We start from the raw sequence: 22,441 nt of genomic DNA, 5'->3' as shown, positions 1-22,441 counted from the left end.
GAGAAAAGGAGGGGGTGGGGCGAGGTTTCACTACGGAGCTCAAGATGTGCCCCGTTTTCCATCCTGTCTCCCTTACTTTTTGAATCAAAGTTCCCTAACTCGACCGCCAGCGACGCCACCCACCCCCAAACTGTGTGACAGAGCCCCGGATTTGGAGTCTAGAAGAACAGCGCTCAAATCCCGCCTCGGGCGCTTTCCTCCCTGTGCCTCAGTTTCCGAATCTCTAAGAAGTAGCGATTGTGTGGCAGGGCCTGGGCCGTCCTTTTTAGCTAGATGTGCGATCCCTCCAGGCAACAGCCACTCACTCTGCTCTCTTTTCTCCTGCTCTTGCTGCCATGGCTTCCCCTTCCAGTCTCCCTCTGTAAGATCTCGAGACTGATCCCCGAGCCCAAGGGTGTCCCAGTGAGCCGCCCTGCTCCGAGGGGATGGATTTTCCATTTCTTCCTCTCTGGGGCAGAACCGGGGCTTGTGGATTCTCTCTCCTGTCCTCTATCTCCCAAACCAGCGCGGTGAAACCGAAATGCCCCTTCCAGGGCGTGTGTGTCTGTGTGTCTGTGTGTGCTAGCGCGCGGCCGAGTGGGGGAAGCGGAGACGGAGCCGAGGGTGTAAGGTTTGGCAAAGAGCAAGAGAGCTGTTTGTAAAAAGTCGTGGTTCTGTATCAGTATGGGGGGGGGGGGGAGAGGGGGAGGAGAGGAGGGGGGAGGGAGAGGGAGGGGGAGGGAGGGGAGAGAGAGGGAGAGAGAGAGAGGGAGAGGGAGAGGTGGTGGGGGCGGGGGGGTGTGGAGAGGCTGGTGCAAAAGGAATGTGCGTTTGCAGGAGGAGGAGGAGTAAAGCGATGATTGTGTAATTAAATAATAAAACAATCCTTAAGTCTGATTTGGAGAGAGCTGGAGCGGGGTCCAGAGGGTGTAGCCGGTGAATTTTTCAACTTCCAAGTTTTGCACCAAAAGTGGGGGGGGTGGGGGAGCCCAGAACAGAAAACGGAGTTAGAAGAGAGGAGAAGAGAAGGATTTATCGTTTGGATTTTTCACGAGTTCATTTGTATCACAGTGGGCGTTGGGAAGCCGGCAGCCTCTTAGCATTGCCCCATAAGCCTCGGAGAGGAGAGTGGTGGAGTCCGGGGAGGCTGAAGAGGCAGGCGGCTGGGGCTGCGGCAGCTGAGGCGGCGGCGGCAGCGGCGGCGGCGGCGGCGGCGGCGGCGGAGCCGGCTGGGACTGGAGTTGGGGCTGGGGCCGGGGCCGGGGCCGGGGCAGGGGCTGCGGCTGGGGCTGCGGCTTCGGCTGCGGCTGCGGCTGCGGCTGCTGCTGGGCGTGCGAAGAGCAGACTGGAGATTGCGTGGTGCGAAGCATTTTCCGCCCTTGGGAGACACGCACACACTTGTCCCCCTCCCCCCACCCCTCACACTCGGTCTCCCTCTTTCCCTCTTCATCTCTAGCCCCCTTGCGCGCGCGCTCTATCCCACACGCGCGCACACACCCTCGCGAACACACACTCTCTCTCACACGCACACAGCCACACACTTACACTCACGACCTTCTCCCAGCAAAGTTTCGCCTCTGAGCACTCCAGCATCTTTCTGCATCGCTCCGGACTATAACCTTGAACTTTCTCAGCCTGGTGAAACGTTCCTCTCCCCACCCTCTTTCTCCTTTTCTTAAACGCAGCTCACCCCAAGCAACAAACAAACAAAAAACAAACAAACCAATTCTGCCCCTTCCCGGTCCCCAACAAAGACATCAAAAACAAACAAAAAAGCAAAAAAAAAGAAAGGAAAGAAAGGAAAAAAAAGCAAGCCCCCACCCCCCCATCCCAGCCGAGACCCAGCTTGCGGCGAGTTCTACAGCAGCAGTGGCGGCGACGGCGGCGGCGGCAGAGGCAGCTACAGCAACCACCAACACGGCTACTGCGCAGCGACAGCCAGAGGGTTAAAAGTGTAGATTGGATTTCACCCCGGGAAATCTAGCTCACGAAGTGAACTTGAATCTTTGGCTATTTAAGGAGGACTGGGTTTGTTGTTAAGTTGTGGTGCTCCAGGGCAGAGCCCCATCCTGATTGATCTCCTCTTGAGTCTCAGATGACTGTAAAATGAATAGATGAAGTTATTGCTTCTGGAGGCTTTTCTTGGGGGATCTCCGGAAAGTGCGTTTTAAGGCGAAGTCATGATGTATTCGCCCATCTGTCTCACTCAGGTATAGATATACGAACGATTTTGTTTTGTTTTGTATTGCGAACAACTAGCGGAGTTTAATTGAATGAACAAACAAATAGGTGAAAAGTTGAAAAAAGTCATTTTTGTTTTGGGTGGGGAAGGGGAGACCAGTTTTTCCAGGGTCCAAACGCATCCTGGAGGTTAATCCTGGTAGGGAAACCGGATTGTAAAAGAATGGAGATTCTTTAAGGGAGGAATTCCTAACCTCAAAGTAAGAAAAATGTGCACTTGCTCCTTGAAACTGAAGGAAAGGCCACTTCTGCACAAAAGCTGTTGAATTATGGTCTAAAACGTCAAATGGAGAAGGTTGTAGGGGGAATGGGGATAACTGAAGTGAAAAAGTTTTAATTACACAAGAAAGAACAGGGCTCGAAATGCAGCGATTAGAATTAATTTACTCTCCTTTAGACTATATACTCCAAATTTTGGACTTTAATAATACAGGGAGTTTAGGGGATATGGTTATTCTGTGTTCCTTAAACTTACATTGGCTAATGTAATATAAGATTCTTATTTAATAAGCTACCGATAATGCAAGGGAAGCTGACTTTTTCTTGCCTGTTTTGGAATCGGAAAACCTTTATCCATAAACTCGTATATTTCGAGTACCTTAGTCATAAAGACATCTTTCATTTGAATCCGTGCAGTTGGCATTGATGGTTGTTTTGAACTATAATCGGTAACATTTATTTCTATAAGCTTTTTCATTTTATAAATTTTGCGGGTGTATCATGTATGCATAAAGTAATTTAGAAAAATATGAGTAAGCTAGTTTTTGTTTAAATATATATATATGTATATATATATATATACACACATATACAATTATCTTTCAATTTGCGTTTAACATCTTTCTGACAATATCACAACATAAAATACACATTCTATATGTTTTTCCAACTCTAGAATTTTTAAACCAAGGTCATATGAAAAGTGACCCCACTGAAGTTGCTTTTAAATACCTGCAGGGCATTTGTCATTACTTCATTAAGAAGTAAATACTAATCCCATAGTCATAGATCTCATTTTAAGCAGTACATTAAAACTCTAAAGCTATGGGACAGTTTGCAGGAGTTTTAATGGTGGTCCTTTTAGGAGAACATTTCATAAACTGTTAACTGTTAACCACTTGCTTTCACATTGGCATACAAACCAAATAGCTAAAGAAGTTAGTAAATCTTTGGGTGTGTTAAATTAAAAAATCTAATATTATTATGATGCGTTTGTATAATGGACAAATGATTAAGATTTCAATTGTTTGACAATTAGAAGCCATTGTGATTCAAAAGGATTGAGGCATTCATAAATTGTGAATGAAGATGAAAACAATGATAAGGCTTATTCAGTGATTGGATACAGTCCTGTAGCTTTTTGGCTGACACATTTTTTATTGTTTATATTTTGTTTGGCATCTGAGTATGATTGACTTAGATATGGATATTTTCAGTAAGTAAACGTGTCTTTATTTTAGCAAAACTGTGGAAAAGAGAGTTGCTGAGTATTTGTATTTTGAAAATTATACATAGGTTCTCTTAAGTATCACCATGAAGCTCAAAGAGATACACCTTAGGTGGGTGAATTACCTTTGCTATAATCCATTATTAATATTGTTATTTTAAAAAAATAAATACTTTTTTTTGGGAGTAAACATTCCTTAATACCTAAACACATGGCTGGTTATCTGATATGCTGCAAGTAATACAAAATGAAATGCAGTTTGTATTTGCATCCTATGAATGCTTAAGAAGTGCTGCATCATTCATCTTCACCTGCAAAGTATTGGATAATTGTCCATATTCTGTATATTACTCATATTCATAACAGCTGCTTTTCAAAAACTGTTACCAAGAGTTAGATTTCAAGATTTCCTGCAAAGATTTATCTAAAGAATTTTTAATTTAAACTTAACCTCAATTTATACAGAGGAAAAATTGTATAGGAATTTATTGGCATAAAAGATATTCGGGCATATAAATATATATTTATATACTCATGCAATGGTTACGCAAGTATTGCAGATAGATACTCTGTAGTATACATTTTTGATGGCTTTTTACTTTTTAGCATAATACCTTCCATATTGCTTTAATAAATCTATTTTTAGGATTTAAGGCTTATGTGATGAGAAACTATTTTTGGAGTTCATGTTTATTAGAAGTCTCAAATGTTAGGTTATGGCGAGCATTAAAACTGTTAACAAAGTTAGATTAAGTAACTGTTTTGGTTTTATATCATTGTCTGATTTATGTTGCTAGTAGTATTGAATGTTTATATCAAAACTTTTTTTTAAGATTTATGAACACAAAGTAGGGTAGATCACTTGATTGGTATGAACTTTAAAAAAAAGTGGCAGCTTATTCAATAGTTTGTAGGGTACCTGTTTTTTAGAACCCATCTTACTTCTAAAGGAACCATTGTTAAAAACTGATATTCAGTAGTTTGGTATGCTGCTTTATTGGTACTTCATACATGCCGAGAATATAAAGCAGACCTGTAAAGAAAAATACAGTATGGTCACAAATTATTTAATGTTTGCTGGTTCTTATCATAAATAATATAAATTATTAATGCACTCTTTTGTAGGAATAATAGGATTCAATTATTACTTTTCCTCACGTGCTTTCAGGTTTCTTTACGTACATTTTTGTACTTTTTTTAAAAACATAGCCGATCCTTCAGAACTGCCCCCCTAATTGTCCATTTTTTCCCCTTCTTTTGAGAAACTAATGTTTTCTCAAAGGCAAGAAAACTGATTTAGGAAAATGAAGAACATTGCATTTTGAGTTTATAATGTATGGCCTGCTTCATTAATCAATCTTTTAATTTGATAATGTATTTGGGGGTTGGAAAAATGGAAATGGGCGAGATCAAAGGTTTTTTTTTTAATCTTAAGTGAGAAAAGGTGACCTACTGACATGGATTGTAAGAGTTAAAAGTTCAGATACTCAATTTTTCAAAATTTTTTGCTTATTTCAAAGTAAATTCTATTTTTTACTTAAAATGAGAACGCGTTTTTTATACCTGGTCCATCTAATGGGATATGTGAAAGTCTGTACTTTTAATAAATCACTTGTATATGTGTGAAGACAGCTCCTTATGAGCCACATTCATGTCACATAAAATCATTAAAAAATATATTGCCTCTGACAATGTTACAAACCAATCAAATGGAGTAAATGGCATTTTAGTCATGTTAGTGGAGAAAGGTATATAACTAATAGCAAGTCTCCATTTAGAATCATTTATGCCTCTTGTCAGGCAATGGTTTATTTGAAAGGAATCCAGATAGACAATGAAGCTCTAAAAGATACTTAATAATACTGCCTTGAGAAAGTTTTCTACCTCTGTGCTTGATTTTTTTCCAGTGTAAGCTTTACAGCCTTTTTTTTTTGCCAGTGTCATTTTAAACGTTTTCAAAATTATTTAAAAAACTTTCTGTTTTATGTTTATCAGTAAAGTAACATCAGATAAATCTAAACTTTGGGTCCTCTATATTTAAAGCAGTTTATTAATTTTTCACATTCATGAAAAAATGAACAATATTCATACTTCAATATTTATACTAAAGTAACTTTAGTCAAAACTGTTATCTCTGTATAAGAAAGTAAAATATCGCTGAACATACCACTTAAGATCATAAGTATTTAAGTATTTCTGCAGTGCTTAATACCTGTTAAAACAACATTGCGTACTTTTAAGTGTGGCAAGAGTGTTATGTGGAAGAGGAAGTTTTCCCCCTAAACTTTGTAATTTCCCAAGTTCAAAAAAATAAAAAATGATTTGTTAATCATATCAATAAATCATATGCCAAGGTGAGATTTGTAGGGAGTAAGCTGTAAAGGTATATACAAGTCCAAGTTTCCTTTAGAGGCTTTCACTTAGCATATTTTTCTTAGGGGAATAAGAAAACTTTCTATAGTTACAGTGAAAGCTAAAAGCATGGCATCAGAAAGTATATGGAGATAGGGAGGTCTTATCATGGGCTGTGGTTGCTCAGAGCAGGGCTGCCTTCCCACACAAAGAACAGATTGTGGTTAACTCTTTCCATGTCCTAGTTTTATGTGCTTGCATAGTAACTGAATTGTTCAAATCTCTGCTGGAAACTCCTGATCAGTTTAATGATTTCCTCTGTGGTACTTCATGATGCTTCATGCTGTAATGTAATCATCTGCATCCTGTATTATAAAATTTTGATTCCGTTTTTCTTCTCTTATAGAAGCGGTTTAAGTCAATACATAAAATATTTGATGGTTACATTAATGACACTATGTGTGTGTGTATGTGTGAGATGTTTGAGAAGTTCATACCAAAAAAAGCCTCAAGTTTTTTTGGCCTCTTAATGGGCTAATCTAGCATTTAATCATTCTTTAGTAATAGATACTATTAATAAATCTTATTTAAAGGTTGGTTGATGAGTTAATATGGAATTTTTAGGACACTTTCTTTGTCAGAAAGTCATTGGCTGTACTTACAGCATTTTTACCTAATGGAATTAATCAGTCTGCTGATTAAACATAATTCATTCCACATTTGTCAGGGAACCAACATTAAATCCATAAACTGCAACTTGGGATACAGTCACTTAGAGAAAGTCAGTTTGTGGTTTGAGTTGACAGTACACTGAATTTGACCAAGAACTGTTGAGAATGCCTTAAAAGTAAAACAGTCCTGGCTGATACTCTGCCACCAGCTCGAGATGCAATCTATGATCCCATTTGTTGTAAATTTTTGAATTTTTACATCTATGTTTACAGTGTGTGTGTGTGGGGGGGGTTTATAGATTCCAAAAGAGGCATACAAAAATCAAGCCAATGCAGGAAGTAATGAAAAATTAAATAGTTTTCTATTCCTGCAACTATTCCCTCCTCACCCCCCCCCCCAGTCTCCCATGAAGGCAGCAACAATATAGAAACCTACAAGCAATCCAATGAATTGTAAGCGATAGGCAGCTATACTGTATCTACATGTGCATGCACACATGCAAATATTTAAATATGGTAACGGAATTGCATAGATTCTACAAAAGCACACTATTTGACCATTGGTGCACTCCTAATGTCACTCAGTCACGGTGTACAGAAACATGAAGAATGCTAAGTTTGTGCCAAGTTGCCATTTTTCATTGTTCACCTCAGATTGATTTTTAAGGGGTTTAGAATAATTGCCACACTCGTGTGATCAGTTAACAAATTAACTGACTCTGTGGGACTTCATATCCTATAGAGGAAGCTGCTGGAAAGATCATTAATGTAATTTTAGTTTTCAACTTTATAAACTTATTTCCCAAAGTTGGTAGAGGAGGTGGGGGAGGATGTGAGAAGAGGGAGAACATGCAGTGCCTAAAATATGGAAACCTTTGGTTTGGGGCTTCTCTAATCCATACTTTATCTTTTACCTACTTTCTCTTACTGTATTACTGGTTTCTGTAGTTACCACTACTGGAATGGGATTGTTTCAGTGTTGGAATGTTGGACGTTTGATAAGAAAATGGATCAAGTTTGATGGCGCATGCTCTCTGTGCCACCAGCAGTCTCTTGCTGAGAGCATGCTCCAAAAGCGGGAACTGTGTGGCATTACACTGAGCATGTATATGCTTTGTGTTTCTGTGCCACAGAGAAGAGAAATGAACTGTGGCATCATCGCTCCTGTCTTCTGAACAGCTCTCCTCAGCTTTTCTAAAATCTTAGTGTGTCCTTTGTACAATGGTACTGTCTAGCATTAGTTGATCAATCAAACATTTAAATATTAAATAGGATCAAGCACTTTGGTCAAGCTTTTTTTGAAGAAAATAGTCTTTATGGCATGGGTGGGGGGTGGGGATTAAAAGCAGGGGGTACAAATAAAACCTTCATTTGTTTAAAAAATTATTTAACTGTAAACTGTGGGTTAGGGGTAAGGTAGAGGTAACTGTCACAGTACTTCCTTTGCTTTATCTCCTGTCTTTTTTTCAATAATTTTAAGTAATAAAAAGAAATGATCCAGCTCTTCACACCTAAACCTACCTTTCTATTGCTTTGTGTATTTAACTGGTTGGACATTTGCACATTTTTCCTGAGCTTTAAAGATCAAATTGACTTTACTCTTCTTCTCTCCTATCCCCCTCCCTTCTTCCACAGGATGAATTTCACCCATTCATCGAGGCACTTCTTCCACATGTCCGTGCAATCGCCTATACGTGGTTCAACCTGCAAGCTCGAAAACGCAAGTACTTTAAAAAACATGAGAAGCGAATGTCAAAGGATGAGGAAAGAGCAGTCAAAGATGAGCTTCTTAGTGAAAAGCCTGAAATCAAACAGAAGTGGGCATCTAGGCTCCTCGCCAAGCTGCGCAAAGACATCCGCCAAGAGTACCGGGAGGATTTCGTGCTCACCGTGACTGGGAAGAAGCACCCATGCTGTGTATTATCCAATCCCGACCAGAAGGGTAAGATTAGGAGAATCGACTGTCTGCGACAGGCTGACAAAGTCTGGCGTCTGGATCTAGTCATGGTGATCCTGTTCAAAGGCATCCCTTTGGAAAGTACGGATGGAGAACGGCTCATGAAATCCCCACATTGCACAAATCCAGCACTTTGCGTCCAGCCACATCATATAACAGTATCTGTTAAAGAGCTTGATTTGTTTTTGGCATACTACGTGCAGGAGCAAGGTAGGAGCCGACTGTTGTTTCTTATATTAGTATGTCAAACACTGATAGGACAATATAATGGAAGCACAACTTTCATACATTCTTCTCTAGTGCCATTTTCCCTTTCTTTCCCCATATACACAGACAACACTTTGGGTTGGACTCAAAAATCTCTAAGGTCTCTTCCAACTCTAACGCTGAATGTGTGTTTGTATATGTGAACACACACACATAAGCATATACATACCTATATACACACACACATATATGTATGTATATGGACTGCTACTGATTTATGGCACAAGTTAGAGTGTAGAGTATAGCTGTGACACATATAGGTTGATATGACTAGTTGAACCCTACGAAAGAAGTATATTTTTGAGTGTCTTTAAAGTAGTAAATTTATTCAGAATCACAACAAAGTTTAATAATATTGCCCCTATCTTTTGATTTTTTTTCTTTCACATATTTTTGTAATAGAAATATTTTAGTCCTAGTATATGTATATTTATGCGGGTACAGTTATATCTATACAGGTTAAAAAATATTTACACCCTCCCCCTACTAGAATAAAGTAAATAAAATATGTTCTCTTAAACATGCTGATTAGCTCTGAGAAACAAAATTAAATGCTCATCCTTACAAAATGCTGAAGAGCTCTAGTAACAAAAGACAGCTACTATATAGACCAATAGCTTTGTTAGACGAAATGTTTCTACCAACATCTTCTTTTTGTGTAACCAACCACTCAGTGTTGGTTAAATGGATTACCACTCTGTTTTTTTTTTAATAAGTTGTGATATAATAACTTCCCTTAGTACTGTAGGAATTTGTACTTTTTAAAGATATGTTCAAAGTTCCTAAAGTAAATTTATTTAGACTTTTTGAAGGATATGGGGCTGGCCGTCTAGTACAGTTAAAGAAAAAAACAAACAAACGGAAAGCACATTCAGAGACTGGTGTAAAAAAAATCTTGAAAAAAGGAGACAAACATATACAATACATCTATTCTGTAAAATTAGTAGGCACTAATAGTGAGATACATGTTCCTGAACAATTTACAAACAGGTGTGTATCACCTGGTATTTTTTTGAGTTTGCAAAATACGTGTTCTTTATTTATGGTTTCTAATTTTTCTCAGATTGTACTATCTTTAAGAAGGCAAGAGTGTTTCTTCTGCTCCTATTGCATGTATCAGGACCCAGAAGTCATCATATCAGGAATGAATCCATGTTAAAGTAGCATTTCCTTTTTAACAGCATGCCCAAAGTGGACTAAAGTTGTATTTGCCACAGATGGTGGACCATTTCATAACTTGGCCTGATGGTAGTCAAAAATGGCCTGCAGATAGTCAGATGACATACTGCTATCTGATGTTCCTTATACAATTATGAGATTTGAATAATAAATTATTAAGAATTTTTTATATCTAAAGTAAGTAAAATATCAACATTATTCATTGGACCTTCTAGGTACATAATAAGTTGTCTGTTATTTTTATTCCCTCACAAGTTTTGCTTGAGTTATTTTAAAAAATTGCAATGAAAAAAGTCATATTTAATTTCTAATCTTATCTGAAGCAATAATAAAGGAGATGGAATCAATTGCATCTTGTTTAAATATATAAAAATTGTAACATCAAATCTTTCTTTTTCCCCTTTCTTCTCCCTCCCCCACTGACCATCATCTATAGTGTTTTGTTGTTTTACAGTGACTTAAATATGACTAAAGATGTTTTTGGTAAAAACATGGAACAAAAATGGAACCATTTGCACACTTCGGGTTCACAAATTAAAGTATTAAAATATGACTTAGATTTCCATTAACTTATACTAAATAATGGGTTATATATTAGTGGACTAACTAAAAAATACATTTCGACATACCTTCCTGGAAGTCAGTATTGCAAGTAAAGTTTTAAAAACCAGGTCAAGCGACTTTTTAGTGTAGAGAGAAGGTTCGCATACATCTAAGTACTACTCACAGTTTCAATTGCTTGAAGGCTATTTCTTGAAGTGTAGATCTGTGTCTGTGTGTGTGTGTGTGTGTGTGTGTGTGTGTGTGTGTGTGTGTGTGTGTGTGTGTGTGTATTAGCAGGGCAGGCTGGTCTCTTACTTTTGATGAACTGGAAATAAGAATTTATCCCTTTGGAATTGGGAAGATAAGGTGGATAGGATAAATACATAAATGCTTTCTACATTATACCATCAGTGGGCATATTAAGTTTTAAGCAACCTCTAAGAAAAATATCTCTGGGGAAAATATTGATTTTTTTCTTTTGATTTTTTTTAAAAAACCTCACCATCAGGTAATGTTTTTCCCATTATTTTACCCAGTGATTCTAATTTATGTCTTTTCCTACCTTCCAGTGCATCTTCTGTAACATCTGTTGGTTCTTTATTTGAAAAAGTCACATTATGATGCTTTTGTCTTTTTCCTTTTTTCAAAATTTGTATCTTTTTCTTTGTCAAGAGTAGGTTAATTATGTCATTTTGCAGTGCAATTGATTAAAGAAGCCAGGTTTTAAAAGATAAGCCTGTAGTCAATCAAAGCGCTGCATCTCTCACATAATGACTTTTTATTTCTCCTGTAAGTACATGAAAACCCACTTAACTATGTTTTATAAATCAGGTATAGAAATATAAAGAATAACCTGAAAGAAAAATCAGAAAAGAAAAATGTAATGTTTGAAATTGAATGAAGGGAGAAAATTACTTTTTCCCCTTCTCTAAATGACTAGGAGAAAAAAAACATGAGGAAGAATAGCTAGAGTGCCAATGATGGTTGCCAGTGGCACCAGGATTGGCATCAGACCCTCTTTGTTTAGCTTAGGATGCTTGTGATTTGTTAGTTGGCATCCGCATTGCAGTGCGGAGTAATGTTACAATATATTGACAATTTCCAGATCTGAAAATGTCAATAGTCCTCTTGATTATTTATACAAGATCACGTACTGCATCTTTTCAGGAGGAAGAAATAAGGACTAGCTTCTAATAAAGTTTCATCATTGACCAACTTCATATGGCTTTCCTTTTCCCTCTTTTCTTTTTTTTTTTTTTGGTTCAACCCTTGCTTCTCCTTTTTTTATAGTAGCACCAGCAGCATCCTTTCCAGAACAGAGAAAAAGTTAGAAGGGGATTTGACATGACCAGCAAGCTGTGGCTATTGCTAATGTGGGGGGTTTAGGGAAGAAATTATGAAATTAAAAAAAATTATTCACAAAATCTAAGTTTTTAAAGATTTGATCACCAAATGATCGCCGGACAGGTTTTTTTTTGGGGGGTGGGGAGCACAAACTCTTTGTTATTCAGCTTAAAAAATAAAAGCACCATAATTTCTTCACTTTTTCTTTTTTAAAAAATTAGATTAGGAAAAGGTCTTGGTTCAATACATCTATTGATAAAATTGCATTCTCTTCTCCCTATATACTTGAAAGCATGTATCATTTGGGAAGAACTGCATACAAGTCCATAAAATCATTTATGGTATTTGATTGTGAGTGCTGCGCTTTTACTGTGTTTCGTTGCTAAAAGAACCGCCATTTTGTTTGTCAAGTGCCAGGAGAGGGAAAAAAAAGGCAGACAATGTGCTTGATGCCAATAATGGTTGCCAGTGGCACCGAGGTTGGCATCAGACCCTCTTTGTCTAGTTGCTGAATGCCTTTGATTCGTTGGTTGGCATCCGCATTGCAGTGGGCACATTGGAAAGTTTTTGACAATCAGAATGAAAGCTGCTGTACTTGTTTGCTGCAGCAAACCTTAGATAAAATAAATCCCTTCCTTTTCTAGATTTTTTTAGACTGCATTAGATTGAAACAACTGTTCTAATCTTGTCTCTTCATTTTACTAACATTAAAGAAAGCCAATGTTTTTCAGTTAGTGAATTCTTGTTCTCTCTGCTGTCTTTGTTGCTATCTTAGAAATTTTTATAAAAGGCAAATCTCACTATACAAACCTCACTATAATATTGAAGTTGTACTGTAGGAAAAGTATCCTACCTTAAGAAATACTGTGGAGGACTAATAGACTTACAGTGATGGGAAATGCATTAATTATTACTAAGCTTTTTTTGTTTTCTCTCCCAGCATAGCATATTTCTTATATTAGTCATATTTCTCTTAGTTTCTACACTTTCCATTTTTATAGTACTCTTGTGAAAGCTCCTTATGTTTCACTCTAATATCAGAAATTTGGGAGAGGTATTTTGCAGTACAGATTTTCAAAGAAGAGACATATTTCCTAATTCTGTTAGAATTCAATCATTCCCGAATTTTTAAATTCTACATCAGAGTGCTTCTAAGATGCCAGCTATATAGTTTTGTTACCAAGAATACCAACAAAAAAGACTGTCATTTTTGTTGAAGTTTCCTAGATAGTTAGCTTTAATATTGCTTTCCGGTTAACCACTATTATCTCGTTAATTAATAAGAAGGATTAGCAGTTTTACCCAAAGGGCTGCACAGAAGGAAGTCTGGCCTATGTGAGCTACTGAATCGCCAGACTGTGTCCTGCCTAGGGGAGGGGGGGAGGTAGTAAGGGTGGAGAAAGGGGGCAGACAAGGCACTGGGTTTTCATTAAGGAGGGAAGAGTTCTGCAAAAAAAAAGTAATCTAGTTCACTGAGCTTGCTAGGAAGTTTACAGATCTCTGGAGATAGCAAATGTTTTATTTGCAGGTTGCATGGATGCAACAAAACACAGAGTTTATATTCACTTATGCTAACTGGATCGTACTTTGCCCTCTTATTAAAGGTGTTTTCAAGCACAGAAACTTCATCAGTGTTAAATGTGTTTTAAAACTAAAGTTCCCTTTAGCTATTTGGGGCAGCTAAGGTTGTGGCTAAGTTGTTACATGTTGGTTGGCATTCTTTTTGAATGTTAAAATGTGTAACAATTTATATTGCTACTTTTGAATAATTGTTTTTAGGGAAATTGTAATAAATAACCTGTTTTGTAATATGACTCTTTCCATTTGTCACATGTTGTTAGAGAAAAAGTAACTGTTAGAAAATCCTTTTTCTTCCTTTCTTCCTTTCTTAAATTCTTGACTTATGGACTAATTTGGACATCCATTGGTATCCTCATAATAAACCTATCAAGATTATGATTATGATCATATCATATCTTTACTTATTAAAGGTTCACTTTTTTGTGACATTTAAGAACAAAAACCATGTTCTACTGCTTAGGAAAAATGAATCAGCCAGCTAATTCTGGAATAATTTTCTTCAGAGAAATGTGGAAATTAAAACGTGAATTTCCCCTATTTTGTGTGATAGGAAAGCTATACATGTTCTTAAGGGTGATTTAGGTGACCATCATTAAGTTTTCCATTTACTGTTCTGTCCTCAACTGAACTGCTTACACTACAGTGTACATTTGTTTGTATTCTGGCTTACGTCTGCTTCATAAGATAAAGCTGTACTCTTGTTGGCATCTTTCTCTGTTCATAGATTTAATGAGACCTTCATAGGGAACTTATAATTAAAGATAAGATATTTAGCAATTTCCTCACTGATAAGAAGAAAACAATGTCAAAGGGCCCAGAGGTTAGTTCTTTTCATGCCATGATATCCCAGCCATACGAGAGATTTACCAGACAGTTCAAGAGTTAAAATGCCAGGGCCAGTTGAGCAAGTTTGGCATCGGTGCATTGATATGGCAAGCTAAATTCTTGTACTTATTTTTCGAAGGGAGAATGAGGGAATACAGCTGATTCATTCTATTATTATGGTTTTGAAATATTAAAAGTTATCTATGCAGATGCCTGGCACATAGTAGGCATTTCACATATTGAAGTGACTGAATTGAAGGCTGAAGACAGAAAAGATGACTAATGCATTAGCATCACAAAGGAGACATTTCTCCTCCTCCTCAAAATTTGTATACACAGATTTCTGTGAAATTCTGCCTATGCATTTATTTATTCTGCATTATATTATAAATTCTGTGTATAAATTTCCATGAAAAAATATTCATTTAGGTTGTTATTGAGTATACTTTGCATTGTGCCTGAATTTAGTTTAGTAAAGTGACTCCACATGAGAAAGAAAGAAATCATGTGCATTCTTTGGGAGAGGATAGTTAATTTTACCTAAGTATACATTTCAGAGAATGGATGATTGGTTTATAAGCAAAGTAAACTCACTGATAGGCACAGTTGCTATTTGTGTTTGAGGACTTAAGGAACCAACACACTTTTAAAGGACATTAATTATTAATAATCGCACTTTTATGGCTTTCTTCTTTAGAGGTTCTATGTCTTAAGGTTTTATTTAAGAAACCTACAAAGCATGTTTTGCATGTATAATGTGTAATACTGTTTTGTAGAATTTCCCTTGTTCCTAAAGACAATTATAGAATCTATGAAGAAAAAATGTCATATGACAAATCAGTGTTGAACCCTCAATAATTTTACCTCCTAGTTAGTTTGATATACTGTTAAAATTTTTGGTTTCAGTCACATCTATAATTTAGCAAACTCGTTTTCTTTGGAATTTTGGGTTCTTATTCTAGATGGAGTAAGAAGACAAACCAGAATTCTACTGACTAACTGGAACTGAATGTGGTCAGAACGTGGTCCCATTGGAGCCTTTGTCTGGATTCTCTGGAATAATTTAAAATTAAGATAAACCTTTAGTTTTTGATATCACAGTAGCTTTCCAAGTGGTCAAAGAATGACCATTTAGTACATGTCCAGGATTTGCAAAGAGCAGAAACAGGGTACAAAGCTTTTATTACAACAAAATTCTTAACATATAAGGATTGTGAAAATTAAAGTAAACAAAAGAAAATGAGTTCCTTCTAAATCAAGCTTCTAGGTAAAAGTTTCTCTTTGATTTGTGAACTCATAGTGAAGATATTGCAGGATTAAAAACATACACTTTGCAATCTGAAGTTAATGAAAGTAGAATTTTCAGATACTTCAGATGATTTACAGTGTACATGCAATGTCAGAATGAATGAATGGACGACTTGATTTGTCAAAGCAGAGTTTTACAATTCTTCCCCCATCTCCACTCCTGCCCCTGTGGCAAAGGAATAATTTTAGAAATCTCAAGGAATGGTGCTTATGCTATGGGAAACTTGAGTTATTGCAGCAGCATGTCAGAGTGTCAAGCAGAGCAACACAAGTAATTTCCAAAGAATTAGCTTCTCTTTTCTGTGGCAAGGTAGTATTTTTTTTAATATCTTATATTTCAGAATTTAATTATGTGCTATGGTTAATTTAACTGACTTCACTTGGTACAGTTTGGCATAAAGTAGGAATCATTAAAGTATAGAGGAATATATTGAAAACTGATAAGTGAGAAATATGTTTCTCTGATCAGCCAACATTAGCCTGAAAGTAAAAGTATGCTAAAAGTATACACTTTTATGAGTTGAGGTTTTTTTAAAAAAAATTTGGAGGAGGTTAGGGAGTGTTATTTTTTTTTAATCAGGAAAAATTGGAAGAAACAACCTCATTAATTGATGAGGTGAAGAAAACCTTGGAACTGAGTTGAAGGCAAAAGTATCACAAAATTTGACTGAAGCAGTAGAACTATGGGGTGACAAGGAAGCAGGGATATTTGTATGTGTACATATAACATATGATAAACACACTTAGAGCTACATAGCCCCTCCACTTATGATGATAGTTTAAACAGGACAGCATTGATGAATCACAGACAAATTAAAGAACTCTGAATAAGTACAATATAATTGAAAATATGGGGTGATGGATGAAGTCATTTTGTTAGCTGAGAGTTGCCTGGAGGTTGTGTATTTTCAGATTCCCAGTTTAAGGCAGTTCAGAGCATGTAGCAAGTTTCTGATGAAGCACCAATCAGTAGAAAATGGGATTTGTTTAAACAAGTGAAAAATAAAATAAGAATTGCAGATTAAGGGAAAAAAATTCTTTAATGCTAAATATATGCAGTTTTAAAAGGCAAGTTACTTTCAGTTCCAAAACTGAAAAGGGAGACTTTATTACTTAACTAAGTGATTTTTCAAATGTATGCACATTGGAGAATCAATCATTAAAGAAGTAGTTATTTAGCTAACAACAACCAATGTAATGTGACAGACCAATATTCTGATAAGTGAAATTAAAGATTTTTGAAAACACCTTCAGGTATAATCTTTTGGAAAAAATATGGCTATGCATGTTTTCAGCATCAACCACAGTGATAGTAAGGAAGCCTAGAACCCAGTACAAAAAAAATTATTATGCATGAAAAGATTTGAAAAAAAAGAGTTATTGATAATAAAGTATATTACCTAATTTATATGTACAGGAGAGTACTATCATTAATCATGGTAATGATATGAGTGTATCAATGTGAAGAGTGTACCCCAGTATCTAGGAGTCAAAACTGTGAAAAATGTTTCTGCTTAGGTCAACTTGTATTTTATTATTCTGACATCTGCAGTTTCTGGATGGATTACCTTAAATTTGCTATGCCATGTTAAAAGCCTTGTTTTATGAGGTCTGTCTCAGCTTCTGGCCTTAGTGTCAAGAACCCTGCAACTTGTCTTGTTAGGTTTAATTGACCAAAGCTGATGTGTTAAAACAATTCATTTGTGCTGTAACTTATGCCCAGGCAAAGTTGCTACCTGAATCCCTTGACCTTGACTTGTCTGGGTCATGAAATGGCTGCAAGCCATTTGACCTTTCCATTGTTTAGTAATGTCACTGTTTCCTCTTATTCTTTTATGGTAATGACTGACAAAAAGGCCCCAACCCTGACTTTACACCCCAGTGGATTCAAGGCGTCCCTCTGGAGTAGTTGTGTCTTCTGTTTGACATGGTCTAGCTGTAGAAGGGGTTTTCTTTTGTTTGTCGACAGTGATGGGGACAAATTGGCAGCCCTCCTTGGTACTTGAGGTGGGAGAAAAAAGGATTTCTGGCTTTTAGGATACTGGTTTCTCTTTCTGCTTCCAGTTTATTTTTGATCATTTTTTATGACATGCAATAAATTTTCTTGCTTAAAAATACAATTTTCAAATTTTGGATTCTGAAATTTCACTTTTTTACATTTTTTGGCTTTCTCCATTTGGATTTTCACTATTTCCAACTGATTCATGGAAAAATATTCCGTGTGATGATATTCATGCGCTAAAACTGATCATTTAATTTATATTTTTGGTTTTAAAATGTAAATCTTAAAAAAGATTGACTTATTTATTGCAAGTATTTGGAAGACCTATTTATTTCAAAATGTTAATGTTGGACACAAAATGGAAGAAAGTGAGGATGAGCTGAAACTTTAAATACTCTACCATAAGGATTTTTAAATACAGTTTTTTAACTTAAATGAATTTTTCTTGATTTAGTAAGAGATCATGAATAAAAATGATGTGACATTTTGAGAATAGGTTAGATACAAATATTCATTTCATCAAATTCAAGCAGAAAAACAATCCAAGAAACAAAAGAATGGATTTCCTGTTGCTTATTTCACATGTGAAATACATGATGAAGTACTGTGCTGAAAATATTGAAGTGCTTTAAAGCAAATGTTAAAACTTTGAAATTTTTTATTTTTCTTTTAAAAGTTACCAAATATGATTTTGTAGTCTATGGTTTTCCCTATATTTACCAGATTCAATACTGTTCACACCTATGTGAATACTTGACAGAAATCATGATGAAATAGATGTTTTTGACTCCTTGACTTTAGCCTCTTTCACTCGACTGTATAAACTATAGATTGCAATTTTTTGCCATCTCTGATCTTCCCACAGACATCTTAAAGACTAAACAATTTTCAACATTTAACAGAACTACTTCTTGAATTCTCAACCTCTTCAAATGGGGACAGGGAATGTGTAGATAAATTATATTTCTGGATACTCTCCAAACACCACTTAGGTCATTAGGTTTAGACTCCCTCTCCCTTTGTCCCACCTATGTGAAGGTCAAGTCAAGTGGATAAATTGATTGATTTGAATTTAGGGTCTCTGATTCCAGCCCCATCCATTGATATCTTTAGAAGTAATGTGTCATGTGGGCTTATGCTTTGTGGCCATGTTAGTAGATGTGGAATGAGAATCATGGTAGAGCAGTAAACTCAAATTTACCATACAAAGCGACTGGGGTCTGGTCTGAGGATTGTTGTACTCCTTTATGATGGGAAGACATGTATGGATTTTTATCATAGTCACTTTCCAAGTTGCATAGACCTTTGATGAATGGAATGGGACTTAGAAATAACATTTGAGTTAAAACCCATGTAGCAATTTGTCTTGTTTCTCAGTTGTTTGAAGACTGATTTAGGGTGGTGGTAGTATGTACTTGCAACAGGAAAGCTAAGAGCATTGGGCAGTGAATTAGAGCATAGTACATAAGTCTGTTTGTTCTATGAAGCAGTGAAAATACCTTAGTGATAGGCAGAAGCAAGACATTAGAGAGAAGAATTGGCATTATTAGCCTTTAAATACTCCCTGTCCTGAAAAATCAGGTGACAACACCATTGTCAGTGTTCTTGTGTCGGGGTGATCTATGGCTATAAACTGACCACTTGATATTCAAATGCACCGATCTATCTAGGAATATTCAGTTTAAAAAATGTGTATAATTGGGGGGGATTTTTTTATTTCAGGTTTATATCCAAGAATAATTTTCTTTGATCATTCTATAAATCTCTGAAAAGAAGGTGTGGGGAGTATTATAATGGATCTAAATAGAAAAAAGCCCCTTAATTTGTGCAGAATGAATGCTGTCACTCAAGCATATATTTATGATTCATAGCACTCATACAAACTCTAATAAAAGTATAAGACTTTTGTTCAAGAAAAATTTAACTGGCAATATTTGGGAGGACTAGGCTTATGTTTTAGATTTGGTTGGATAAAAACAGTAATGATGTGGATGGATTGGATTATTCTTAAAAGATAAGTAGACTATTCATTTTATAGATGCTTGTAGTTTTATGAGTGCCTTTTCTTTTGAAATGATCTTTAGTCTCAAAACATTTAATCAGTGATGTGAATGATTTGTATATTATCCTACAATTAACTTTTCCTCCTTAATTTTTGTCTTCATTTCCCTTTTTATGACATTAAGAAAATGAAATATATGAACACCAGAAGAAAAAGTTAACTATAACCAGTTTTTAAATTAACCTAGAAAAACTATAACCATTTTAAGTTCACCTAGAATAAATACCATAGGGGAAAAAAGGGGATTGGTTTAAGTACTCTGATAATTATGGCAGCTAAGGTTTATAATAAAAAATAATTCCTAGTTTTATAACATTTTCTTTGCCATATCTCTGCAAAATAGGTGGTGCAAATATTATTATTTCCATTTTTTGCAGAGGGGAGAACTGAGGCACCAAGTAGTTAAATCACTTATCCAGAGTCACATAGCTTACTCATTTGTGTCAGAGCTGGAATTTGAAATGAGATTCCCTCTGACTTTGTCTAACCCTTTCCTCACCAAACAGCATGTAGATAATGAGACCAAGATGATAGGTTAGAGCCCCTCACAGACCATTTATTTTCTGGTTACTTCCTGACTACCAATTTTGTCATTTACCCAAAAGCCTTAAAAAACAATATGTTTCATTACAATTGAGCTGAGAATGCCAATGGTTTAGCAAAAACTGCTACTAAAACAATTCAAAGAGGGCATCATCTTCATGTAGTAAACACATTAACAGTTGATCATGTACCATTATGGTTTGATACTAGGAACAGACATTGGATATTGTTAGAGATTGGATTGTTATAAGGAACTCTCTGATAAGAAAATGTTATCTGTGCTAGTTAACACCTTCTCTGCAACCTTTAATGTTAGGGGTTATCCAGAGTAGAGAGAAGATAGGTGGCTTGCCCAAGGTCAGATATCTAGTATATTTCAGAGGCAGGACTTGAACCCAGGTCTTCACCTACTTCATCCCAGGCCCTACTACTGCTTTCTAGGAGTTAATAATAAAAGTTAGCCCATTATTTATTTATTAGTTAATGAATCATTGAGATGAGCAGAAAATAGAACTACAAAGTCTATTAAGTTGTTTTGGCTCATGGCACATAATTTGAAGAAGTGGACATATCTATTCCTCTATCTTTTTTTGAGGTTGAATGGATCCTTTTTCACTAACATGAAATATTTTTATTATATATTATAGAGCTATAGAATCAATTAATTTTTAAATACTTAAGTACATATTAAGATTCAAAATTAATGCAATTAATGCAACCAACTTAAAATATAACCTGAAACCTCTAAGAATAGCACAAAAACCATTGCTGCTGAAATTTCAAAGGAATGATTTTTGCTCTTTCTAATGCAAATGAAAATGTTTACTTAAATGCACACTTGCAAATTTTTTTGTATAAACACCAAGTGGAGCACATACTTGTATGTGCTTGTTAAGTTCTATATTTCTTGCAAAGGCTTCTGTGGCTGTCTACACATTCCTGTATATTTCTCAATGGTAAAGTCTGAATATTTTTTGACATGATTTATAGTTATCATGTAACAATTTCTGTTCTATTTACAGACTCCAAATAAGGGAAAAGCTGCTTATAGTAATATGAGGATCACTGGTCTTACAGTAATTAAATAGACTTGTTATACTGCAGTAATCCCTTTTGGAACATTTGGAATGACTTCTTAGCACTAACAAACATAGCATTAAGGCCTGCAATTAATCTGCTTTTTGTGTCCAACATTCATGTAATATAAAACATGTGTATAGAAAACTGTATTTCAAGCTGAAGATGAATATCATGGTAGGGCAAAAATTTTTGCAATAATCAAAATAAATCAAAATAATAATCAAAATAAAAATTCAACTCTTCAGACAACAAACATATATATATATTTATATACGCACACACACCCACATATACATACATATACACATATTATACATATGTTACAAATAATACATTTTATTTATTGATAACTCATATTTTGTGTCTTTCCCAGAACATTGCTCCATTTAGACTAAGGTTAATGTATTCAAAACAAATATATTTCCTCCAAAGGCATTTAGTGAACTTGGGATACCAGGGAAATCTGGGAAAGCTCCTCTTTATAGATTAGTCCAGTTTTATGGCACCATAGATGCAAGTTAATAGTAGACTTTACAGTAAGTATCCAAACACCATATCCACATTTGTTGGTAGACCTATTGAGTTAATTTTCTGTTGCATATATTGGCAATGTGAGACACAATTTGCTTCTCAGTGTATGAGATCATTTGTTGACGTAGGCTTTTATTAATCATGATTATTAACTTATAGCCTCAAATGTATGAGATAAAGAAAATATAGATCATGAATGATAAACTATTTGTCTAGTTCTGAGACAAATTGAATGCTTATTTTTTATGAAGTACCTTGGAAATACTGTGATTATTGAGTGGTTTGCAGCCATTTTAGACAATGTGCCTGGGACCAACTAACATGTTGTCAGGGAAAAACATGATGTAGCAACAATATTAGATCATGCAAATGAGACTACTGAATAGTAATAGTTATGGGCAATATTTTGGAAAACACTGATTAGTGACAGTTTTATTACAGCAAATGTATGTATCAAGTCCCCAGATTTCATTGTAATGCACTGAAAACAGATGTCAAAGTGTCCCAAACAGAATTTCATGGTTAATCT

At 35.9% G+C, this 22,441-nt stretch overlaps 1 protein-coding gene across 3 annotated transcripts in view; it reads left to right on the top strand.

Annotated features, from left to right (window-relative positions):
- Nucleotides 1–1,269: 1,269 nt before the first annotated feature.
- The window catches only part of LOC141495791 (nuclear factor 1 B-type-like), a 160,151-nt gene continuing 138,979 nt past the window's right edge, over nucleotides 1,270–22,441 (top strand). Inside the window, exons 1-2 of one of the 3 annotated variants that reach the window (XM_074197525.1) lie at nucleotides 1,270–2,189; nucleotides 8,326–10,923. In XM_074197525.1, the coding sequence (XP_074053626.1) occupies nucleotides 2,160–2,189; nucleotides 8,326–9,057 (762 nt within the window). In that variant the 5' untranslated portion in view covers nucleotides 1,270–2,159 and the 3' untranslated portion in view covers nucleotides 9,058–10,923. The other 2 variants (XM_074197527.1, XM_074197526.1) reach the window with 2 other exon arrangements.

Source organism: Macrotis lagotis, chromosome 8 (genome assembly GCF_037893015.1).
Source record: "Macrotis lagotis isolate mMagLag1 chromosome 8, bilby.v1.9.chrom.fasta, whole genome shotgun sequence".
Taxonomy (NCBI): domain Eukaryota; kingdom Metazoa; phylum Chordata; class Mammalia; order Peramelemorphia; family Peramelidae; genus Macrotis; species Macrotis lagotis.
The sequence above is the reverse complement of the archived record's forward strand: the minus strand, read 5'-3'. Positions and strand labels throughout refer to the sequence as shown.